This window comes from Neofelis nebulosa, chromosome 1, assembly GCF_028018385.1.
Source record: "Neofelis nebulosa isolate mNeoNeb1 chromosome 1, mNeoNeb1.pri, whole genome shotgun sequence".
In the NCBI taxonomy this organism is placed as follows: domain Eukaryota; kingdom Metazoa; phylum Chordata; class Mammalia; order Carnivora; family Felidae; genus Neofelis; species Neofelis nebulosa.
In genome coordinates, this window is record NC_080782.1 from 128974549 (window position 1) to 129000623 (window position 26075).

At 37.8% G+C, this 26075-nt stretch overlaps 1 protein-coding gene across 1 annotated transcript; it reads left to right on the forward strand.

Annotated features, from left to right (window-relative positions):
* The first annotated feature begins 521 nt into the window (after window positions 1-521).
* Window positions 522-24312, forward strand: SAR1B (secretion associated Ras related GTPase 1B). Its single transcript, XM_058736221.1, has 7 exons — window positions 522-665; window positions 11040-11116; window positions 14946-15065; window positions 19336-19401; window positions 21163-21266; window positions 22451-22582; window positions 23670-24312. The coding sequence occupies exons 2-7, from the start codon at window positions 11059-11061 to the stop codon at window positions 23784-23786; spliced, it is 597 nt and encodes a 198-aa protein (XP_058592204.1). The 5' UTR covers window positions 522-665; window positions 11040-11058; the 3' UTR covers window positions 23787-24312.
* The last annotated feature ends 1763 nt before the right edge of the window (window positions 24313-26075 follow it).

Consider the following 26075-nt stretch of genomic DNA (forward strand, 5'->3'; position numbering starts at 1 on the left):
ACTTAAAGCTCAATACCTAGCATCTAGCACATTATCTGATACATAATAAGCTTTGTAAATTACTTGTGAATTCAAGAAACTCGTGTACTTTTTTTTTTTTTTTAATGTTTATTTTTGAGACAAAGAGAGCGCCCCCGCGAGAGCAGGGGAGGAGCAGAGAGAGAGAGGAGACAGAGAACCCCAAACTGGCTCCGAGCAGTCAGCGCACAGCCCTATGCGGGCTCCAACTCACAAACTGTGAGATCAGGACTTGAGCCACCCAGGCGCCCCTAAACAGGTATACTTTAAAAAGGTACTTTAAAAGTCTATTTTTGAAAAACGATTGTCATGGATAATTTTCCCAAGCTAGAGACTCGCATTTCTTTCTCTGCCTAGGCCCTCAGGCCTCTGAAGCCCTTTCGGGCGGAAGTGGGGAGACCAGGTTGCGGGAAGGCTGGCCCCAACCACCAGGCTCGCTCAGCTTGGGGACTGGCGGCGGAACCGCGCGAAGGCGGAACTTTGGACGGGTGGAACTGCGGTCCTGCGGACCGTCGGGAGTGAAACACCCCCCGGCCCGGAAGGACCTCACGCGAGCTGGGACTTCGGCAGCCATCGCGCTTTGCAGTTCGAACTAGGAGGGTGTGGAATCGACGCCAAGCGAGGAATTGCGATCTCTCTAGTAGCAGGTGAGTGGCGGTCTCTTCTCCCGGTAGAACCGACAGGCGGCTGGCCGCTGTGGACCCCGGGGAAAGCGCACTTTTCGGGCCTGGGCCCACTGGGGCCCCTACTTGTGGCCAGGCAAGAAAGGGTTGCCTGTTTTCCTCTCCGGAATCTGCCGGCACTGAGGCGGAGGGGTTCCTTTGCTGCTCCGCAGGGGCCGCCCTGATGGTCCGCTGCACAGCACACCTGCTGCTGTCAAACGGTGCGTTATTTCAGGAAAGAACGAGGGGACTCTGCCGTAGGCAAGCCCTTCTTTCCCCTCCGCCTCGGTGTTCTCACCTGGTAAGGTGAAGGCTGCAGGGATCACTGACAGCTCAAAACCCTGTGACGTCGTGTGTTTTCAGTTCTCCCAATTCGTGTGGGGGCAAAGTGAAAATCCTTACGAGTGCAAGTTAACGTTTGTTCATAGTCCAAGTCCCAGTTGCGTGGGGGGAAAGATACACAGTTGGGTGAAAACTGTAATGATTTATAGATTGTTCCAAGATTTTCCAACTTAGAAATTTGTTTTGACAACAGCTAAAACCGTGACCTCGTTGGCTGAAAGAACCAAACTCATTAGGAACGTAAGGTATTTGGTGCATTGGGCAAAACGAGGTGAAGGAATACTTTTAACTTTATAAATTAAACCTAATATTATTTGCATATTCATCTATCAAGCTCACTATTACCACGTGTCCTACTCTGAAGAATATCCTATGTTCACTGTTAAAATACCGGTTAAGAGTACGCCGCCCTGAAGCAAATGAAAGAGAAGGAAACATTTACTGACTTTCCTATGAATGTGGCGCTAGTCACAACAATCCACTAAGGAAGGTAATGGTATTATCTCTGGTTTACAGATGAGGAATAAAGGAAGATTTACAATTTGTTAAAAATTAGTGGTGCTGGTATGTCAAAGCAAACTGTGTATCTAATATTGCTTTAATGATTTACATTCATCACCAAAATACTTTGAACTTTAACAACTAAGCTTATAGTTCATTGGCATTTCCTGAGTTTGCAGAAAAGGAATGTTTTGCTTTTATTTTAGAACTGTTAGACAAGCATTGTTAGTAATTAGGAGGATTAGTATTTCAAAAAAAAGTACGCTTTAACTATCTTTCCTTTCACTTCAAGCAGGAATTGAGACAAAAGATTAGGCTATCAGAAATGAAAATCACTGCCACAGTATTTGAAACTTATAAATCAGAATTCTGTAGTAATGAGTCATTATTTCTTCACCCTTTTCTTTAAGCATACTTGGCTGATACTTTAATGATTTCTCTGCAGAACATTACTAAGCAAATACCTTTAAAATCACGCTGTTGAAAAAATTTTCTTGTGTTTAGCTTTTAGAACAGTTTCAGTTAAAAGTATTTTAAGAGGGTGCCTGGCTGGCTCAGTCGGTGGGGCATGAGACTCTTGATCTTGGGGTGGTGAGTTCAAGCCCCATGTTGGGCCTAGAGCTTTCTTTAAAAAAAGGATTTTAAGGACTGAATTTGTCACTAGTATCAATTTTTACTTTCTTAATTCAGTATAGGCAAGTTCAGTACTCAGACTCACAAACTTTATTTGTAATACAGTGTTCTTTCCCCCTTTTAGCACTTAAAAAAAATCCTTTTCATATTTGATACAGGTTTAACCTTTCAATGAGTGTCATTTTTCCCTAAAGGAGACTTGAGTTTATACTTACTGTTGATTACATGAATGAAAAAGCCTAATTCCATTATTATGATTGCTATGCATTTAATCCTAAATTTTTTTGAGTTTTCTATTTATATCACTGTTTCAAAACTTTAAAGGCTATGGAAAGAAAATCTAACAGTTTTAGGGGAAAGTATTTATAGGGCAACATTGTCTTGAAACATTCAATATTGTTCCTGTCCATCCTTAATGCACAGAGCCTTTCTGAAATTCTTTAAAACATAGTCAAGCAGAGTTTGGCCTTCTTTATATTTCTGCTACTATCTGAATTCAAAAGAGAAGGGTGCATAATTCCTAAATTAGCTTACAGATAGTTTACTGATCTTAAGGAATTTGTACACGTTTTCATCATAAACCCGATGGAGTTGGGTAGAAATTTATGATTAATTTTTTTCTAGTAAATATCTTTACCTAGAATTGGAGGAAATTATCCTAGTACCTTTTCTGGTTACTGTCAGTGATGTTGTCATTAATATTTAAAGTAAAATCACGGGCACCTGGGTGGCTCAGTCGGTTAAGCGACCGACTTCGGCTCAGGTCATGATCTCGCAGTCCGTGAGTTCGAGCCCCGCGTCGGGCTCTGTGCTGACAGCTCAGAGCCTGGAGCCTGTTTCAGATTCTGTGTCTCCCTCTCTCTGACCCTCCCCTGTTCATGCTCTGTCTCTCCCTGTCTCAAAAATAAATAAAACGTTAAAAAAAATAATAAAATAAAAAAAATAAAGTAAAATCAGTCATTAAAAATATTAAAACTTGGGGACCTAGGCTCAGTCAGTTGAGCCTCTGACTCCTGGTTTTGGCTCAGGTCATGATCTCAGAGTTAGTGAGTTCAAGCCTCTCATGGGGACACTGTCCATGCGGATCCCTCTTGGGATTCTCTCTGCCTCTTCCTCTATGCTCCCCCCCCCCCCAATAAATAAATAAACTTAAAAAAAACTGTTGGGGTGCCTGAGTGGCTCAGTCAAGTGAGTGTCCAACTTGGGCTCAGGTCATGATCTCCCAGTTTGTGGGTTTAAGCCCCACACTGGGCTCTGCACTGACAGTTCAACAGTGGGGAAGAGCCTGCTTGGGATTCTCTCTCCTTCTTTCTCTATGCCCTTCTCCCACTAGTGTGCACTTGCTTACTTGCACTCTCTCAAAATAAACTTTATAAAAATAAAAATTAATGAATTAAAACTTTTTCAAAGTTTGTACTTTGAAAGGGTACTTGGCTGGGTCGGTTGGTAGAAAATGTTTATCTCAGGGTTGTGAGTTTGAGCCCCATGCTGGTGTAGATTACTTAAAAAAAATAAAATCTTTAAAAATAAAGTTTGCGATTTGAATTTCAATTAATTTAGTCTGAATGAGTTAATACTACCTTATATTGTGTAGTTTTCAAAATGTTTTTTGGGTACATTATCATAATTAGTCATTCTTAAAACTCTTTGAGGCAGATGGCATTCCTGTTATATATAAGAAGAAACTGGAGCTCAGAAAGATTGGCTTTCCCAGAATGAAATAATAGTATTTCAGAAGATGCATATTAAATCCAGATTTTTTAAATTCTAAGATAGGTACTCACTCTAACCATAACTCTACCATCTTTTGCTTCCCAAAGTTATTAATGTATTATCTCTATAATCCTACGCTGGTGTTATAGTTGTCTTTTTAGACTACAGGAGCTTTCATTTTTATTTCTTTATTTTTAAAAAACTAGCTTTATTGAAAGACCATTCACATACCATAAAATTTATCCTCTTAAAGTATGCAATTCAATGTTTTTAGTATATTCACAAGGTTATGCAACCATCACTTTATTCCAGAACATTTTCGTCACCCAAAAAGAAACCAAGTACCAGTACCTATTAGCAGTCACTCCCAGTTTCCCCTTACCTCCCCTGTCTGACAACCACTAAACTGTTCTGAGAACTTACATGTTTAGGATGTTTCATATAAATGGAATCATCCATATATGCTTAATGGGACAAGGCTTAAGAAGTTATTTGTGACCTTGAGGTTCTGCTTCATTACACTCTTTGTACTGATTTTTATGTTACTGGAGTAGATCACTTTTCTAATCTGCACAGGCCTCTTTCCTGTTTGTTGTTCATGCAATAAATAAATCTGCTGACGTGTATATGTTTCCTTATTCTTGACCTTTGCTCTTCACATGTCTTAATAGTGTGTTTGTGGTGTTGTGTAACCTGTTCTCTGGGCTCAGGTATCTGTGGCTAAATAACTTTTATTCTTAGTTGGGCATTTTTACTTCTACTTTAAAATGACTGACTCTTAGCCTGTTTTAAAGTTCTTAGAAACCCACGACTTTATGCAAATATAAATATCTCATTATCTTCTAAAGCAGAGTTTCCCCATATATGTTATTAAATTATTTCTCTAGGGACAAATTTTACAATAGCAAATTTGGACCATCCTTATTGAAAAAATCGTTTTTCCCTCAAGGTTTACCTCATTCTCCCCTGCCCCCACCCCCCCCCCATCAATCTCAGAGCTTTCACCTCACAACAGTCATCTTGGGTGAGCTGCCCCCCCCCTTTTTTTTTTTTTAGTAATCTCTACACCCATTGTGGGGCTTGAACTCAGGACCCCGAGATAAAGAGTCGTATGCTCTACTGGGGCGCCTGGGTGGCTCAGTCAGTTAAGCGGCCGACTTCGGCTCAGGTCATGATCTCTCAGTCTGTGAGTTCGAGCCCCGCATCGGGCTCTGTGCTGACAGCTCAGAGCCTGGAGCCTTTTTCAGATTCTGTGTCTCCCTCTCTCTGACCCTCCTCCGTTCATGCTCTGTCTCTCTCTGTCTCAAAAATAAATAAACGTTAAAAAAAAAAAAAAAAGAGTTGTATGCTGTACCAACTGAATCAGCCAGGCTCCCCTTCATTGAGGGCTTTGTCACTTGATTCACAGGCTTGCTCTCTATAGCCATTCTTCTAGGTGATTGGGCAGTCAGTGTGGACTGTAGACTATATAGCTCCAGCCTGGCTTCTCACAGCTTCCACTCAGTTCTTCGCTCAGGCTTTTCAGCTCTCTATGCCAGAGCCAGGCCTTGGAACTTAACCACCACGCAGACCTGATCCTCATGAGTTTTTGAACCTTGAGCTCTCCTCCACTTTGCTGACATAATTCTGGCCCACCTTTCACTTGTCTCATACTATGACTATGTCTACATTTGCTTTTCAACCAGGTATTTTCCCCCATTCTCTCTTTTCTGTGAGAAGCCTGCCTTTGCTCCCCTACTTTATCCCCATATATTAGTTGCCTTTGTACCGTTAGCCACTCAGCCTGAACTTTTGATCACACCACTTCAACCTCTCACTAGTACTCTCAAATTCCAGTTCCCCTTGTCTTTTTTCACTTCTAAGCCCTATTCATTCCGTGTTCTCTAAAGCTGACACTCACTGGGAAGGTAGGGTGGCAGGGAGAGGGGAAAATTAGAAATCCCTGCAGATCGGCAGTGCTGTGAATGTTTTTCAGCCCCAGCCAAGCACTTGGCTCTTGTTAGCACTCTTTTAATTTGATCTTTTCCCCACAGTAGGTAGCTATCTATTCTAATCCTCACTCTGCTCCTCAGAAAATTCTCTATCAGACTTCCTCACTTTTGGATTCAGATTCCTGCTACTTCCAGTGTACATTTTCTGGCCCTCCTTACTTCTACTCTTAGAGGAGGAGATGCACTCTCATCCCTGGCTCCTCTTGAGACTTTGCCCCTTTTGGTTAATTCCTTCCTTCTCTTTTTCTTTTATCTTTAATTTCTCCCTTTCTGCTAGCTCCTTCTTATCAACATACTCGAGCCTTACCCTCCTTAAGGCTTAAGAAGAAAGAAGACTTCTTAAGAAGAAACTCCCATTTCCCTCATTCCATTTCAAACTCTTTGAAAGAGGAATCTTTCCTTACTCCCTCCACCTATTGACCCTCTATCCAATTTGTTTCTCAGTAATAACAGCAACCAGGTATTAAGTACTTATTTTGTGCATTTTATCTCATTTGATCTTTACAACACTCAGAGATTTTGCAGAAGGAACTTGTCACACAGGTCATGACTCTAGAGACCAGCTCTGGTGCTTTAAGTACTGGCCACAGGCTCTCCTGTATTTTTGTTCCATGCAGGCTCCTCATGCTCTCAGCATTTGTCTCCTTGCCACAAAGCAAGCTGTGACATCTCTGCAGCTGGACTTCTTGGGGCTAACTCCTTTCCACTTGTGCCATCACCTCTTCTAATTCTTCTCCCCTTACTGGGTTCTGTCAGTTCTTCCACCCCCATCTGTCCTTTAAAGTCCATCTCAAGTGAAAACTCATTTCTTCTGTAGCATTTGGCTCATGCTTGAGGCAGGAGATCTTTAGGCAGAGCTGGTGGGGGAAATTCTGATGTTGGGAAGGAGAATAAGCAGAAGTTTTAAGATGGTTAAGTTCAGGTCACCAGCAGTGAGTGCGAAGTGGTTTACTTTGGTTCAGGGAAAGCTATAAATGGAGGATATGTATTAAGCTTGTAAAGGTGGCCAAAAGGTTTATAGTCGAAGTTCTGGAATACTGGACTAGGAGTTTGAACCATTTTTCATCTCACAGACCTCCAATGGCTCTCTATCCACAGGTATAGGGTGACCATATAAATTTCACACCTCATCAGGATGCTTTTGAGAATGAAAGGACGCACTATTGATAATTATACCGAGATAACTTTGCTGAGACTGTCCCCAGCAAACGAGGAGTTATAGTCACCCTGACTATGCAACAAGTCAAGTCTAAGATGACATTTTCATAAAGCCACTCGGGAGGGCATGTACAGATTGGTACAGACAAAATATGAGGTTAAGATGGTAGTTCAGGAATGTGATTTAAGGCTCATCACAAAGTAGCTCCTGTAGGAATCAAAAGAATGCTGAGACTACAGAAATTGATAGAGCTTGGAAATAAGCAACTGGATGGGGGATAAGAAGGAGAGAGAGGAATTACATGTCAGAGTCATAAGGTGGAGTGATTCAAAAAATGGTACATAATCATTTAAACAAATATAAACCTTTAAAATTTTGTTACAAAGCTACTGCAATGTAGGAGAAAGGGCGTGGACCTGGAAGTCAGAAAGACCCAGGTTTGGTACTTAGATGTGCCAATCATTAAGACTTGAGTTTTAGCTATTGCAACTTCAGTTTCTTCTTCTGTAAAGTGGGGGCAATAATGTATTTATTTTGGGATGCCTGGCTGGCTCACTTTGGTAGAGCATGTGACTCTTGATCTCAGGGTTGAGTTCAAGCTCCACACTGGGCACAGAGCTTAAAAAAAAAAAAACCAGTATTGGGGCGCCTGGGTGGTTCAGTTGGTTAAGTGTCAGACGTCAGCTCAGGTCACGATCTCATAGTTCGTGAGTTCGAGCCCCGCATTGGGTTCTGTGCTGACAGCTCAGAGCCTGGAGCCTGCTTTGGATTCTGGGTCTCCTTCTCTTTCTGCCCTTCCCCTGCTCGCTTGCTCTCTCTCTCCCCCAAAAGTAAGTAGGCATTTAAAAACAAACAGTATTTATTTTGAAAGGTTGTTGGGGTGCTTAGTGGTCACATAAAGTGCCCGGTATGTTAGGTCATATAAGTAGAAGAAATAATAGTAACAGCAGCTAACATTGAATGCTTAACTCTGTGCTATATACTTTGTGTGTCGTAATTGATTTAGTCTTCACAACCATCTCAGATAGCTACTATTACCCCCATTTTACAGGTAAGGATATTAAAGTAACTTGGCTAAGGTAAATGGTAAGTGGTAAAGTCCTGGCTCCATAGCTTCTGTTTTTAACCTCTTGACAAATCATAGTGCTCATAGGGATAACTGCTATTTTTTGTTTGCTTTGCTTTATTAAATTGAAAGACCGAATAAGTATTGTTTCTTATGTCTGTATGTTATAGGTAGCAAACATGGAAGACCAAATGCCTAAATTTAGTCTCATATTTCTTTCTCATTCTGACTCCTGCCTCCCTTGTTAGCATCTGTTGAGTGACTCAGTTTGTGGCCCCCTAACCAGTCACATCATCTCACAGTACCTGACTTTTTGCTGTTCCCACTTAGTTTCACACCACTGCACACAGTATAGCCCTCATAACCACTTAGCAAACTCTTATTTAATCTTCAAGATTCAGGCTGAACATCACCCAAGAAACCTTTCCTTACCTACAACTTGTGGCCGTTGTAGAAGTGTGCAAGGAAGACTGTTTTTCTCTTTTCTTATACAGAATACAAAGTATATTTGTGAGGGTACCATACCCTTTCCTGTTGTATTGCTTATTTTTATTCTGATTTTATGTTGTTATGATCATTAATCCCCTCAGAGCTTATGATTTACAGTATGGGCATTTTTTTTCTTTGTGTTTATATAAGTCTTGAAATTCTATAGAGTATGTTGTTACCATCCTAGGTACTATCCTATTCAGTTTTAACTTTTTTCAGTTAAATTACATTTGTATAGCTAACCTACCTCTCTAGACTATAACCTTTTCAAGAGAAGAAGTCATGTTTATCACTAGTATTTGTATCCTCTGTGGTGTCTAGCTCAGGGCCTTGGACATAATATGAATTTAGTAATCATTATTGAATTAAAATATCTCAGTAAACCATTGCTTTGATTCTTTACAGTGAAAATTATGATATATCTTAAAAATCTTCAGAAAAGATAAACCACTTGTATATATTTTTTGTGACTACAAGTTTCAATTTCTGCATAACCTAGAATAATAATAGAACAAGATGTAATTTTCAGCTTCAGTAAAATAAGAACTTGTAACAATGGATTCTTGTGTGTATATATAAGTTGCTTTTCTAGTTTTTATTCTTGTGATACTGACACATGAAACTTCGTTATTTGTGAGTCACTCTCAGTCAGGAATGGACTGGTTTCAAGAGCAAAATTCTTCTCTTGCTAGTTCAAGTAAGGAATTGAAAGAGAGGAGAGGCTATTGCCTGGATCCAGGGAATCCCCTAGTAAATACTGGCAGGCCTCCTATAAACTGGAGGTAGGTTGACTCTCACTCTCAAGGCAATGTAATCTCTTACACACCTTATCCTCAAGGAATTCTGAGTTTGGTGGGCCCGTCTGGGTCACAGTTGGCAGCCCACTGGACTGAGAGGTGGTTAAAGAAAGCAGTGCTGTGTGTCACACTTTGTCTAAAGAACGTCAAAGATAGCAGAATCCTTCAAATTGTTCGGACTTTGCCCAAATTTGGGGCCTGGATTTTGTTTACTTCTAGAAAATGAACTTTGTTGATCTGAAAGTATACTTTTGTATATTCTTTCATTTCTCAAGAAGTTTTTTTTCCCCTCTTCTTTCCATATTAACTTTATTAGTTATCAAGAACATGTCAAAGAAATGCTAAATTGAACTATGTATTTTCTACTGTGATTTAAAAAAATGTTTTTTAACATTTGGTAATATTAAAATTTGAAAAATGCACTAAGATTACAAGCCCAGAAATTGACCACCTGATATCATTTGCTACAAAAGACCAAAAATAATGGAAAAGGGGGTTTTACTCCACATAGGTATAATCAGACTTTAAAACTTACTTCATTATCATAAATTTCCTTTCCTCTCTTTCTCCTTGCTTTTTCTTCCTCCACTCCAAGGTTTTGGTAAGTATTTCATAGGCCATATATACCTTAACTTACTCTTGAATATAGATTATTTCCAAAAATTTTCTTACATAACACTTTGATGCACATCTTGATACATAAAGATTGTCTATATTTAGGACATTTTCTAAAAGTAGAATTCTTGGGTCAGATGGTATAACATACAGATTACTGCCAAATTAGTTGTTAAAAAGATTTGTAACAATTTATACTGCCACAACTGCATCTTGTACCACATCTTTTCTAGTTCCAGCTATTACAGTTCATTTTCAGGTTTGCCACTGTGGTTGGTAAAGAATGGTCTCTAGTTCATATTTCTATTTTAATTAAAAAATTTTTTTGTTGTTTTTTAAAAATAGAGGCCTTTTTTCCCCTTTCTTTTTAAAGTAAGCTCTACACCCAGTATGGGGCTTGAACTCATAACCCTGAGATCAAGAGTCGCATGTTCTACCAACTGAGCCCCACTAGTTTGTATTTTAATAGCATTTTGTGTTTTATGCATCAGTAGGTATCTGATTAGATCACCTTGGATAAGAATAGCTAACTCTTGGGGCACCTGGGTGGCTCCATCAGTTAAGTGTCTAACTTTGGCTCAGATCATGAGATCACGGTTAGTGAGTTTGAGCCCTGCATTAGGCTCTCTGCTGTCAGCACAGAGCTCGCTTCAGATCCTCTGTCCCCCTCTTTCTCTGCCCCTTCCCCACTTGTGCGTTCACTCTTACATACTTTCTCTCAAATAAACATTAAAAAAAGGTGGGGAGCACCTGGGTGGCTCAGTCACTTGAGCCTCCAACTTCGGCTCAGGTCATGATCTTGTGGTTCTGTGAGTTCGAGCCCCACATTGGGCTCTCCGCTGTCTGCATGAGCCCGTTTTGGATCTTCTATCTCCCTCTCTCTGCCTTTCACCTACTGTGTGCTCTCTTTCTCAAAAATAAATAAACAACAACAAAAAAGAATGGTTAAACTCTTTATAGGAAGGTTGTTATAGGATTGTTTACTCAGAGTTCATGTTTAATGTTGTTGGTGTTTAATGTCAACTACTGAATTCAAAACACTTTCTTTTCCAGACTCTATAAGGATTTGGATATGTCCTTCATATTTGACTGGATTTACAGTGGTTTCAGCAGTGTGCTACAGTTTTTAGGTAATGTTGGCCCTTTGTTCTCTATTGTTATCCCATTTAATCCTACTTAAATAAAAGTGCTTATTTGTCTAGAGCCTCTTTATGTATAATCCACTAGTTGTGAATGTGAATTTTGAAATCATACTAATGTGTTCAAATTACTCATTGTATATCTCTTATAAATTATGTAATCTTGGGCAAATTACTTTCTTTACCTTAGCCTTAGTCTCCTTATCTGTAAATTAACAGTAATTCCTACCTCTTTTAAGGTTGTTGATAGGAATATTATTTACAGGAGTAGCTACCTGTGATTAGCCAGTTTACCTAAAAAGTTTCTGAGTGCTTTAGATACTTTATCTCATTTAATCCTCACAGAAACTCACTGCATTATTTTTGTTATTATAAATTTATGTTCCATCAAGTGCCTTGTAAATGGCAGCATAAAATCTGCTAAATGAGACTTGTATACCCAGCAATTCTGAATAGTGATTTTCCTCTCTTTATAGATATTAAAGAGGAAAAATCATAGCATCTCATTCTCTTACTGACATTCTTAACTTCTCACGTTTTCCAGTGAAACAAGCTTTTGATTGACTTTTATGTTACCATGTATACAACTTTATTATTGTAGTAATTAATGAAGATGTTCTGATCTCCTGTTTTCGAATCTTACCCTAAGTTTAGTCTCCATGTAATCATCATCTTGAACTGGCACAAAGAGAAGCATTTCATGTAATTACAGAGTTGTCAATGTAACTCCTAACTGGCCACAACTGTACTTATGAATTGTTATCTCCTATATAAATATTTTTTCTTCCACAAACATAATCTTAACCAAGGAAATAAATTTTGTTTGGAAAATACACATCTTGTTTGACACTAGACATTAAAAGGATAAAAATTTAAGATCAAATTTTATCAGTCTATTTTTATTTCTTATATGGACCTCAATATTTGCAAATTTTTAAAAACCAGTTTTCTTTTTTTTTAATTTTTATTTATTTATTTTTGAGAGAGAAAGAGAGCATGAGTTGGGGAGAAGCAGAGAGAGGGGGAGAGAGAGGATCCCAAGCAGGCTTCTCACTGTCAGCACAGAGCCCAATGTGGGGCTCAAACTCACAAACCTTGAGACCATGACCTGAGCCAAAATCAAGAGTCGGTCGCTTAACTGACTAAACCACCCAGGTGCTCCTTTTTTTTCCTTTTTAAAATAAAATCTCTCACATTATCTTATACTGTCACTCTGCTACAGGTCAAATATCAGATCTTCCATACTACCTCCTCAAGAATTCTTACATATTTTTATCAGACTGAAATATTTTGTTACATATGTACAAAAACTGGGTCAGAAATATATGTTTTCAACTTCATTATACTGGGATAACCTGGGTTGTGATGGGTATCTATGTCTCAGTTGATAGAAGAATGATTTAATGCGGAACTACATTGTAAAGGCAAAATAGATTGACTCATAAGCAGGAGCAAGAGGTTAATAGGGCTAACAGTAGGAGGCAGTGTAGAGAAATGGAAATGAACCAAAGCTTTTGCATCAAAGATGGGTTCTATCTCAGATCTGACCTCAGCATTTGAGCAAGTTAACTTTGAGCCTTTGTTCCCCTCTGTAAGAAAGAGAATAATGTGTACTTCAAAGAGTATTTTGAAGATTAAATGAAGTAATGTGTAATGCTTAACAGTGCTTATCACAAAATAAGGATTTAGTCCAACCCACTTTCAAGATTAAAGTTTAAATGTCCTAGGTGTTCCCTTTTGGATTCTTACCCAGTGCACTGTTACTACTTAAAAGGTAGGAAAGATTGTGATTGCACTGATTAGAAACCACCTGTGTAGAAACATTTTAAGAAATAGAAGTGTTTAAAAAATTATTAGTCACAGTTCATGATTAAATGAGAAATATAGTATCTCAGCTCAAATAAATATGGAAGACAATCTTCCCCTTAGGATCAGAACTGTTGGGCACTGAGTGATCAAAACATTAGGACTTCAAACAATTTACTTTTTAAGCATCAATGTGGAGAAAGACTTAGGTATTATTTTGGCATGGACTTATTAAAAAATGAGTAACCTGAATTAGCATTGCCTAATGTCTTCAAAAGTTCATTTTTTTTGATTGAGTAAACATATTTTTGAGTTGCTACTATGTTCCCTGTCCTCATGTAATTCCATAGGTGTTAGACAATTAAATATGGAAAATAAAATTCATTATTGCTACATACCTATAAGAGTGTCCAAAATCTGGACAATGACAACACCAAATGCTGGTGAGGATGTGGAGCAGCAAGAACTTTCATTCACTGCTTGGAATGAAAAATGGTACAGCCACTTTGGAGGACAATTTGGTGGTTTCTTACAAACCTAGACATACTCTTACCATACAATCCAACACTTGTGCTCCTTGGCATTTACCCAAAAGAGCTGAAAACTTAGGGCCACATACGAACCTGCACAAAGATTTTATAGCAGCTTCATTTATAATTGCCAAAACTTAGAAGGAACCAAAATATCCTTCAGTAGGTGAATGGATAAATAAACTGGTTTATCCAGATAATGGAATACTACTAAGCACTAAGGAATTTTGCTTAATGGAATACTACTAAGCTCAAAGAAATGAGCTATCAAGGCATGAAAAGACATGGAGGAACTTTAAATGCATATTACTAAGTGAAAGTCGTCAATCTCAATTGACTGTATGATTACAATTATGTGTCATATGCCACTATATGACATTCTGGAAAGGCAAAAATACAGAGACAATAAAAAAAGCAGTGGTTGCTGGGCAGGGCGGGTAGGGTGGATGAATAGGCAGAGCATATAGGATTTTTAGGGCAGCGAAAATACTTGTATATTATAATCATGGATATATGTCCTTATATGTTTGTCAAAATACAGAATATACTCTACTAAGAGTAAGCCCTAAGGAAACTCTGGGTGACTATGATCGATCAATGTAGGTTCACTGTTGGTTAAAAATGTACCATTTTCGTGAGTGATATTAATAATAGGAGAGGCTATGTATATGTGTGGGGACAGGGAGTATATTGGAAATCTCTGTACCATCCTGTCAGTTTTGATGTAAACCTAAAGCTGAAAAAAAGCCTTTAGGAAAAAAAAACTCAATATGGAATTTCTCAACAAATGCCAATCTATAAACTGGTCAATGCTGTCTTTTTTCTATTACTTCATCTATCAGTACTTGGTTGATACACTTAAAAAATTACGTGCTTGGTTTTTTTGTTGTTGCTTTAGTTTTATGCAATCCTATGAATAGTTCAACCTTATTGTCTCAGGGAAATTTGACAATGACCTAAACTTTCTATTGCAAGAACTCACTATGATTTTTATTGTCAAAACTACTTAATTTATTTTCATCCATGGATATCTCTTTAATTTCCCTTTTTGTCTCGTTTCATAAATACATGATCTCAAGCATTTTTTGTTTCTCTAGTAGTGGACATAGATATTTATTCCCAAATTGTCAAGGGAATCAGCATTTTGGCACTGCAGATAAGTTTGGATAATACACATTCATTGATTGGGACAAAGTTTAGGTTTAAAATGATCTGAATTTGCAAATCATGATAGATTTAAAATAGCTCTTCAAAACTGAAATTAGACTAGAAATCCAACTTTATTCAAGCAAATTTATAAAATCTTACAAGTTCAAAAGGTTAATAGGTGTTTCTTTATAAAACATCTAGAGTAATTAGGGAAAGTATCCAAATAACTAAACTGTAAATAATTATATTTATATTATACTTTTATTTGAAGTCATTTTACTTGAATAATCTGTCAGATAGCACTTTCACTAATCATAGGTCTTATTACTCTGCAGGATTATATAAGAAAACCGGTAAATTGGTATTTCTTGGATTGGATAATGCAGGAAAAACAACATTGCTACACATGCTAAAAGATGACAGACTTGGACAGCATGTCCCGACGTTACATCCCAGTAAGTATATTCCCCCATGCAACAAACTACTCTATTAAGTGATAATAATTCATAGGCACTAACCAAAAGTTTTTTGGGTTTTGGTGGATAATTGTGATCAGGTGATTTGACCTATTAAAATAATACAGTAAATAATAGCTGACCCACTCCCAGGGTGTATATTTAGATCTTGAAATAATACTCCTATCTTCTTACCAGTTTGTACACCCTTCTCCAGATAGAGGAATTAAGGTTACTTTCTCGGGGATTATAACATGATTGAGGTCTATCCAACCAGATACTGCTTAGGCTATAAATAGTCACCATTACATTGTTTATTTATTTATTTTGAGTAGGCTTCATGCCCATTGCAGAGCCCAGCATGGGGCTTGAACTGAGGACCGTGAGATTAAGAGTCAGACACTTAACTGACTGAGCCACCCAGGCGCCCACACCATTACCTTGTCTAGATAACCTAATTTCTTTCACATTTTAAAACTACTATTTTAATCCTTTTTCAGTGTGGACAGATTATAGTCATATTATACTTTGTTAGTTACTCTCAACTTATTACCCAGTTATTTTTCTAGTCTGAGAAACCTCAACAGTATCTAATATAAAGACCATAGAATTATTTCAAAAAACAGGGCACATATTGATACATTTATACAAAGTTTTAAAACAGTTTAAAAAAATAATTTACTGTGGTTTCTTTAAGACAGACTTACCTGAAAGACATTAACAATGATTCTGTAAATCACTTAATACATACCATCCTTTATATAATACATACTATCCTTTATATAAAGTAAACATTAAAGTGACAAAATTATTAGAACATATGCCTTATAAATATCTGTGACCTTGCTTTTACTGTTGAAAAGTCTATGAATCAAGTCGACATAGAGTAAAATGAATTTTAATAGTTTTATTGAGTGCCTGGGTGGCTCAATTGGTTAATAGTCCAACTCTTGGTTTTAGCTCCGGTCATGATCTCACAGTTCATGAGATCAAGCCCTGCACTGGGCTCTGCACTCACCGTGTGGAGCCTGCTTGGGATTCTCTCTCTCTCCCTCTCTCACTGCCCCTCCCTGCTCACTTTGACTCACTCACTATCAAAATCAATATACTTAAAAAAATAAAAATAAAAGGGATGCCTATGTGGCTCAGTCAGTTAAGCGTCCAACTTTGGCTCAGGTCATGATCTCAGAGTTTGTGAGTTCAAGACTCACATCAGGCTCTATGCTGACACCTTGGAGCCTGGAGCCTGCTTCAGATTTTGTCTCTACCTCTCTCTCTCTGCCCCTCCCCCACTCATGCTTTGTCTCTCAAAAATGAATAAATGTTAAAAAAATTTTTTAATAAAAATGAGAATAGAATTGAGAACTGGGCCAAAAAGTGGATAATATGATAGTTATTTAATTCAGTAAATATTCAGAGAACAAGGACAGAGAACAATGACAAAAAGTACCATTTTATCGATGAAATTGATAGTGAAGTTGGAAAAGGAAAACTTCATAAAATTTTTTTATATTGGGAAAAGAGTGGGGCTAAGATCTTATTTTTAAGTTATCTCTATACCCAATGTGGGGCTCAGACATACAGTGTACGTTCTACTGACTGAACCAGCCAGGTGCCCCCATTTTTAAATTTTTTGATATTGCTCTCATTTATTCAACAAATATTTATTGAGTACCTACTTTATGTCACACATTATTCTAAGTACCAGGACTAAAAGCAGTGGCACAAAATAGTTGCCATCTCAACTTTCCTACAGCTCACATTCATTTTATCTTACATTTTGCATTAATCAAAAGCATATGTGAAAAGGTAACATGTATCTACCCTATGATCTGACAGTTCCATTGCTAAGTGTGTATCAAGGAGAAATGAAAACATACTTTTACCAAAATCTTTGTACAACAGTGTTTATGCCAGCATTATTTGTAATATCCCCCAACTGCCCCCAACAGCTCAAATAGCCATAAAAATAAAAAATGAAAAAAGAAAAAAAAAAGGATAAACAGTGAAATTCTATTCAATAAGAAAGAGGAATAAACTGTTACATATGGTGCATATTCTGCATGGAAGAAACTGGTCACAAAAAGTTACATACGTTATGGTATCATTTATATGAAATTGTAGAATATGCACAACAAACCTGTGGTGCTGGAATTATTGCTTCTGGGAGTGGACATTGACTGGGAAGGGGAAGACTTCCTGAGATATTAAGAGTTTTCTGTGTCTTAATTAAACTGGGACTTTTTATAAAGTAGGGAGTCTATTAAGGATTGTAACCATAAAGGTGGTTTCCCAGCTACATCCAAGCATTATATTTTCCTTGTGGAAAGAAACACACTTTGAACACAAACTGTATTGATTATTCATTCACTTAGGAGTCTACATAAATAATTTTTTAACAAGAAAGTACCCTGGGGCCTCAGCAGGTGTAATGAAGAGTTAAAATTACACTGAGCCTTTCATTATGATCATAGGGACTTCTGCGTTTGGCTCTGATGGAGTAAGAGTGTCTGGCATTACCCTCCACTGTAAGCAGCTAGAAAACTGGACAAAAATATATACAAGTGTTTTCAGAACTGGACAATATCTAGCAGAGGACTATGGTTCCTTAGAGATGGAAAACCTTTCTGTATCCAAGCTTTATCACAGAGATCCTTTTCAGACCATGGTGCAGGGAGAGGAAACCCAAACAAAACACAGTAGTCTTGCTGAGTTGAGGAGACAGAGACCAGAATATGGGGATGCTGAGGTGATGAGAATTTGCTTGGCATAGTACCAGAGGAAGGAGCTCTGCAGAGAAAGAAGTCCAGCAATGTTTGTGGCTAAATACCAATTTGTGTGCACAGGGTAAAACTCCCCATGGCCAGTCACAGAAAAATTTCTGGAGAAAGAATAACTGTAGCAGGGCTGTTAACCAAATAATTCTCAGAGCTCATATGGGGCCAGGAATCACTCATGTTCCCACCAGCCAGAAGGCAGAAACCTGGTTGAATACACAGGGCATTCCAAAAGAGACTTCAGAAGAATCATACCTTAGTAATGGGGCTGAAGTAGCTGTAAAGTAAAGACTACTTTAACCTAACAAAACTTAAAAAGTGATCTGCAAGCAGTTTTCCTGCCAGAATAAAGTTCACATTGCTTCAAAAGAATACAACAATGTCTAGCATCCAATAAAAAATTGCTAGACATGCAAAGAAGCAGGAAAGTGAGATCCACAACCAAGAGAAAAATTAATCAGTAGAGACAGACCCAGAAGTGACTAAGATGATGGAATTAACAGATAAGGATGTTGAAACAGCTGCGAAGAATGTGCTTAAGGATTTAAGGAAAATGTGAACAGAATGAGGAAAGAAATGGAAGATATAAGACAGAACCAAGTAGAACTTCTAGAAATGAAAACTTAATACCTGAAATGAAATTTTTACTAGACAAGGCTAATAGTAAATTAGTGCCAGTACTGCAGAAGGAAAGACTTGTGAACTTAAGTCAACACCAAACAAACTATGTAAAATGAAGCACAGAGAGAAAAATGAAAAGAAAATGAACACTCAGTGACTTGTGGGACAATACCAAGCAGTCTAGCAAACTTACACTTGAAGTCCCAGAAGAAGGGAGAGAACAGAAAACAGTTTGAAGAAATAATGGTGAGAATGTTTATTAAAGTTGTGTTTATCATTAAAGACTGTCACTTGCATAATATGAGAGCTACAAGGGAAAATTATTTCCCTGGTAGCATCTAAAATGAATTACAGGAAAATTATTAGGTTGAAACAGTTACTTGAATTCACAGCAAATAATTATCTGAATAGTTAATATTTTCAGCAGGAAAAATAGAGAAGGAAAAAACAAAAGTGTTGGATTTGTGGTGGGTAGTGAATACTAGATTATTACCATTACTTGTATTAAACTGTCAATATAAATTGGAGTATGTCTAATTACAACAAATTCTTTTTTTTTTTTATGTTTTTTTTTGAGAGAGATAAAGAGAATACAAGTTGGGGAGGAACAGAGAAAGGCTGGGAGAGAGAAATTCCAAGCAGGCTCAGCACAGAGCCTAATGTGGGGCTCGAGCCCACAAACCGTGAGACCATGACCTGAGCCGAAATTGAGACACTTAACTGACTGAGCACCAAGGCGCCCCAACAAATTATTTTATCAATTCCTAAATGTTTGATTTGAACTTATTTGCAGTTAAAATAAACCAAAGTAGCAATATATACCATGAATGGAATCTGATTTTCTTGTAAAAATATTTTGTATTATTATTTAGCTTCAGAAGAACTAACTATTGCTGGCATGACCTTTACAACTTTTGATCTGGGTGGACATGTTCAAGGTAAGATTCTATGACTCTTATAAATAACTTTATTTTATTTTAACATAATAAAAATGTAGCCATTATTTTCCTGTGCATGAAATCTCATTCTATTCAAGAAACGCCAGAGTAGACTTAAAATTTAAAAATTATTATCCCCAGATAAGCTTTAAAGCAAAGTGTGATTTTTATGATACCCCTGGTCAATTTAAATCTGAATTGCTTTTGGTGTAAAGTGTGTAAGCAAAATTGAGGTTCTGTTCTCTGTTCCAATCCATATCTCACTGATGGTCACAATTACATTATGATGATGTTACTGCTATGCATTAAAAACCTTCAATGGCTGACCTACAAATAAAACCAAACTCCTTGACCTGGCATTGAGGATCTCTGCAATCTGATCCCACTTTATTTTTTGTCTTTATTTTCCACTGTTCCCTTTCCTATTCTCTGTACTCTAACCAAACCAAACCCCTTGGTGTTCTCTCACCTTTGTGTTTTTAATTCATGCCACCCCCATCTGCACATGAGTAACCCACCTTCAGGGCCCAGTGTAATTGTGGCTACTGCCCCTGAGAAGCCACTCTCACCTATGAGTGCTCTCAACTGTACTTCTGTGGTGTTTAGTGCATCTGTGTAAACGTCTGCAAGTTTGGAAAAGACTGTGTTGTCTTTTCTTTTTTTTTTTTTTTTTTTTTTTTTTTTTTTTTAATTTTTTTTTTTTTTCAACATTTTTTTATTTATTTTTGGGACAGAGAGAGACAGAGCATGAACGGGGGAGGGGCAGAGAGAGAGGGAGACACAGAATCGGAAACAGGCTCCAGGCTCCGAGCCATCGGCCCAGAGCCTGACGCGGGGCTCGAACTCACGGACCGCGAGATCGTGACCTGGCTGAAGTCGGACGCTTAACCGACTGCGCCACCCAGGCGCCCCTGTGTTGTCTTTTCTACTAAACTTTCTGGAACTAGAATCCGTTTTTTATGTCCCTCAAAAGACATGGCAGTACCCAGCACATAGTAATTCATAAATAATGAATATTACAAAGTTTGTGGGCATTGTAAAAACCTCTTATGACAAACAGTTGAAAAGATTTTAAGAGGCTGTGGCTAGTGAATGCACATTTGGAAACATAATAATTGTTTGAAATATATATGAAGTACTTTCCAGAATATAATGGTTAGAGAGAATTGGAACCTAAGGGAGTTTGTCTGAGACTTAATGTCTGTATTGTTTTTAAGATATGTCATAAAACTGAAGTCAGAAAAAAGTTGCTTACCCATAAGGCAGCCCTAAAACTTTCCTTTAAAAACCGTCATGGAAAATATTACCTGAATGGTTTCGTTGACTTTAATTTCTGTTACACAGTTAGCTTTTGTTTTAACAAATCTGTACCCAGTACTGACTTCCTTCTGTCACTGACTACAAATTTATCAGTGGCCAAAAAAACTGATAAACTAGAAATGTCAAAAAATGAATACCGCATATAAAAAATAGCAGTCATCCAATGAACTTAATGTGCATCATTGTCCATTGGTAGCAAATATTAATTCCACTTCTAACATGGGAAAACTGGGACAGAGTGAAGTATTTGACTTGCTCACATCAAGGAAAGCCTTCCTTGTTCTTCTGGAAAGATTTAGCAACACCAGGTTAAAGATAAACTTGAGTGAAGTAGTAGCATCTAAGGGATAATTACACTTGAAATCTTGTTGAACTCTTCCATCAAACCATCTGCTAGGTTTGACCAGCAAATAAAATCTAACTCCTGATTGTTTTTGTTAGCTCGAAGAGTGTGGAAAAACTACCTTCCTGCTATCAATGGCATTGTATTTCTGGTGGATTGTGCAGACCATGAAAGGCTGTTAGAATCAAAAGAAGAACTTGATGTAAGTTAACTAAAACTAAACATAGTTGAATCGTTCTGGTAAGCTTGAGGAAATAGGTTGGAGATCTAAGTATCAGAGTGCAGCTTTTGTGCAGCCTCTGATATAACTCCTGGCAGTTTGTGGAGCTCAGTGTTTATTCTGCTAGGAATGCAGAGACAGTAGCTTAGAATAATTGTAGCTATGGAGGAAGTGCTAACACAGACTTTCTTCCCGAAGACCTAAGCTCACTCTGTGCAGCGTGCCTTGTATTTTATTTCATGTCTGCAACATACCTGGAGTGGTTTGGTCTTGAGTCCCTGATCATCCTAGGATGCCATTTTCTTCGGGAGTTGTCTGGAACCTGGAAATGGTATAACATACTATCTTTGTCACCACTTCCAGGAGTGAGCAGGTCACGTGTAGACACTTCTCCCCTCTCCCAGGTCAGCTGCTTCGTAAAGGGATTCAGAACAGCAGGGAAGGCCAGGGCTAGATCTGGGACCACAGAGAAAGAAATTGCATGATTTGACCTGACCATGTGTCTTCCTATAGCAGGCAAGTAAATAATTGTTCATGTGGAAAAGTCCAGGTAGGTTCTGTGGTCATGGAACAGGGTCAGGGAATTCCTGACTACTTACTTTGTGCCAGGCACGTGTATATTAACTCATTTAATTCTCAAATCAACTCCATAAGGTAGGTGCTACTATTCTAAATTCTCTTTGAACTTCAATGAGGCTTATTTATCCAAGATCTCACAATTCATAAGCAGCAGAACTAGAATTGAAACCAGTTCTGCCCACCTTCAAGGTGTTCATTTTAGTACCTTAGTGATTCAGAGTGAGTAGAGTTGAGCATTTATAGAAGGAACTTTAGGGAAACAGAAGAATTGAGCTAATGGTTTCATTGAGCTCACTTTATTTTTGTTATTTTTTATTTTTTAAGATTTTATTTTTTTTAAGTAATTTCCACACCCAAGGTGTGGCTCGAACTCAAAATCCCGAGATCAAGAGTCACATGCTCTACTGACTGAGCCAGCCAGTCGCCTCTGAGCTTACTCAAATGTGGGAAAAGTTTGCCAAAGATAGTTTGCAAAACTGACATGATATGATAGAGTATGAGTCTTTGATACTCATTTGGGGTCTTGTCATAATGAGCCTTTTAGATGGTTTCATATCAACATCTTGTCTTTCATTGTTTTATTTCAGTCACTAATGACAGATGAAACCATTGCTAATGTGCCTATATTGATTCTTGGGAATAAGATTGACAGACCTGAAGCCATCAGTGAAGAGAGGTTGCGAGAGATGTTTGGTTTATATGGTCAGACAACAGGAAAGGTAAATAATTTTTTTGGACAAGTGTGACTATTTCATTTGACAGTATAAGTGTCTTTTAATTTAATGTTTTATTTATGTTTATCTTCTGAAATACTGTATTCCAATACTAGTGCTAATAGTAATCATGGTTATTATTAGCCCAACTGGTGGTCTGCCTTTTTGTTGTTGTTGTTGTCGGGTATAATTGACCTGTAACATTAGTTTCAAGTGTACAACCAAATGTCTTTTTAATTTTTTTTTTTTTTCCCCTTAAAAACTGTCCTTTCTACATTTTGGTCTTTTTTAATGTCCGCATGGGTTATATTTCTACCACTGAATGAAACCTTTTCTTGGTGATAACAAACATATCAAAGCTCATGCTTATGGGAAACTAAATTAAAGCTTCCAGAGTTTTATTCATCATAGATTTTCAGAATTAGCCACTAAAGAATGTACTTGAACGTTTAAGTATTCTGGTCGTGTATTTAGGCCCTGAGTTCATCAGAGATCAAAATAAAATGTAAAGTTGAACACAGGAGTGTTTGGGGGATTTTGTAAACATAATACTTTATAATAAGCTTCAAGACACATTATTTTTGCATGCATTTCTACTAGTATTTATTTGGGGGAGGGACCTTAGTATTGGAAAATCTCAGAGTTCACAAAATTTCCTTGGTTATATTTATTCTTTCAGAGTAGAGACATACTACAGTCTTTGGACGGAGACTCCTATGTTAGGGTAGACTCTGGTCTGTTTTCTGTGTCTTCTTTTCAGTAAGTCAACTCCCCATTTTTAGGAGATGGCCTTGTTTAGTCATAAACGTACTCAGAAAATGTTTGTCTTTAATATTAGCGAAGCCAGGTTGGGTCATTTTTTTTTTTTTTTCAAGTCAAAGATTATTTTCATTCTTGTGTGCCTCACAAGCTCACCTCTTCCCCACTGAGAAGAGAGAGGTTTCCTGTGTGTCTAGGGGACTTGTATGCCCAACACCCATGGCTTAGCACAGTCACCCTTTGTTCTAAGATGTATAAGCTGCAATTCTGCTGTAAAGTGGAGCTTTTATTTCCTAAAGGAGTCATCCATCATAATGTCTCTCTTCCCTTCTAGGGCAGCGTATCACTGAAAGAACTGAATGCCCGACCCTTAGAAGTTTTCATGTGCAGCGTGCTGAAAAGGCAAGGTTACGGGGAAGGTTTCCGCTGGATGGCACAGTACATTGATTAACAACAACCTGCATCAGTTCCAGGTCTCACCATTCAGGCCTACTCAGAGATTTGATCACTCAACATGCATAACTTGAATTCAATAGACTTTTGTTGGTTAGAAAACAGATGTTTTTTAGATTAATATTATATTATATCAACTTAATTTGAGTGCAAATTTAAAACGAATTCAATGTAAGTTTGAATATCACAATGTTAGCTTTCTAATTCCATAAAAATAATTAGTTTTTACAGTTTATAATCTGACATTACCCCCAGCGCCATTTGTAAAGAACAACTTTCCAGCAGTACATTTGAAGCACTTTTTAACAACGTGAAATTACAAATGTAAACCATATTTAAAAGCTCATCATGTTAAATTTTTACGTACTATTTTGGAAATAGTTTTTAAATTTTAGATTATATGCCCACCTATCTTAAGTGTACAGTTAATAATTAGCTTATTGATGATTGCATGATGCCTTACAGTTTTCAATATTTTTTCTTATGCAAACGTCATGCAATAAAACAAACCCTAATGTTTGGCATCTTTGTTGGGCAGATGTTTCATTTTAATGTGTCGTATCTAGCTTGTAACATCATACGTATGAGGAGGTTGTGGGGAAAGGAGAAGGCTTCAGAATTTTTAGAATAATGTTTAAGTCCCTAGAGGCTTTTGCGTTTACCAGGAGACAAGTTGTGTTCAGTTGCAGCTTATACCACATTTATCTCTGAATCGTGTATTTTTAACAGTAATGCTACCGTTAGTAGTGCTGATGGGGTCCATGTCCTTGTTGCTGTGGGATCGGCCTTCTGAAGAAAAGCACATCTTTTGGTACAACACAAGGTTAATCTGGGGTATGATAGGTTCTAAAGCTCCATTCTAGTCTAATTCTGAAGCGTTCCAAACTTATTGGTGCCCAATTTGTTAATTTGTGCCTTTTGACCAAAAGTAGTGACAGGCACCAGGCTCCCCACGTTTAGAGGTACTCCCCACTCCCTTTTACATAATGGTACTCCCAGGGTGGGGGACAAGCAGGATCTTGTGCCTAGTTTCATTGTGGAGGCCTGTATGTGTGAGGAAAAAGAAAGCCTCTTCCGCTCCAGTTGTCAGAGATGGGTGAGGATTCTGGTCCTATCTATAGCTCTTCTGCATTGTTTGGCACATTTTATTTCTTGGTAGAAATAAATGAATACTTGTATTTCATTTTCTTTTTTCTTAATTGTTCTCAGCTCTTACTTTATAGTACAAAGGCTTTTTTTTTTTTTTAACTAATTTTATTATTTTTTAATTTACATCCAAATTAGTTAGCATATAGTGCAACATTGATTTCAGGAGTAGATCCTTAATGCCCCTTACCCATTTAGCCCATCCCCCCTCCCACAAAGGCTTTTTTGAAAAATTTTTTTAATGTTTTATTTATTTTTGACAGAGAGAGAGAGACAGAGCATGAGCGGGGGAGGGTCAGAGAGAGAGGGAGACACAGACTCTGAAGCAGGCTCCAGGCTCTGAGCCGTCAGCACAGAGCCCAACGCGGGGCTCGAACTCACAGACCGCGAGATCCTGACCTGAGCTGAAGTCGGACACTCAACCAACTGAGCCACCCAGGCGCCCCAAGGTTTTTGTTTTAGATGTAATGCCTGTGGTGTGATAGTGTCTGCAAGCCTGATAGACTTACTAACAAAATTTTAATTTTTTAAATCACTTCAATTTTCTAAGAAACTGAGGGGTTTTTTTTTTTCCCATGTCAGAGATTCTCATAATTACTCAAATAAGCTGAAAGTGCCAAATATGTATTTTTAAAGACTCTCAAACTTAAGATAGTTCTTTCTTGGTTATAAACTAAGATTTTATAGTGTATGTAACCAATTCCTTTGAGAATAGATTGCTCCACTTCCATCAAGAATAATTTTAATATCAGAATTAGTGTTTTCTGTAGCTGTTTTCCAAACCATGTATTAGAGTCCTTTCTGTCATCAATGAGGTAAGATACGAGGTAGATAGATAAGGATTGATGAATATGACTGGAAGGAATTACCAGTAGCCAAACCAATAAGGTCATTTCACATTTGGTTTTAGTAATTTGGCTCTTCTATTTCACTTTAAGCTTCCTTCCAAATGAAAAATATGAGCTTCCTCCCTGCTTAGAATCCTCAGTGGCACCGTGGGACAAGTACAAAATGATGTATCAACCTCCTGGCTTATTTTGCCACCTGTGCTTAAAGTACTTCTAGGGGCGCCTGGCTGGCTCATTCAGTAGAGCATGTGACTCTTGATCTCAGGGTTGTGGGTTCAAGCCCCGTGTTGGGT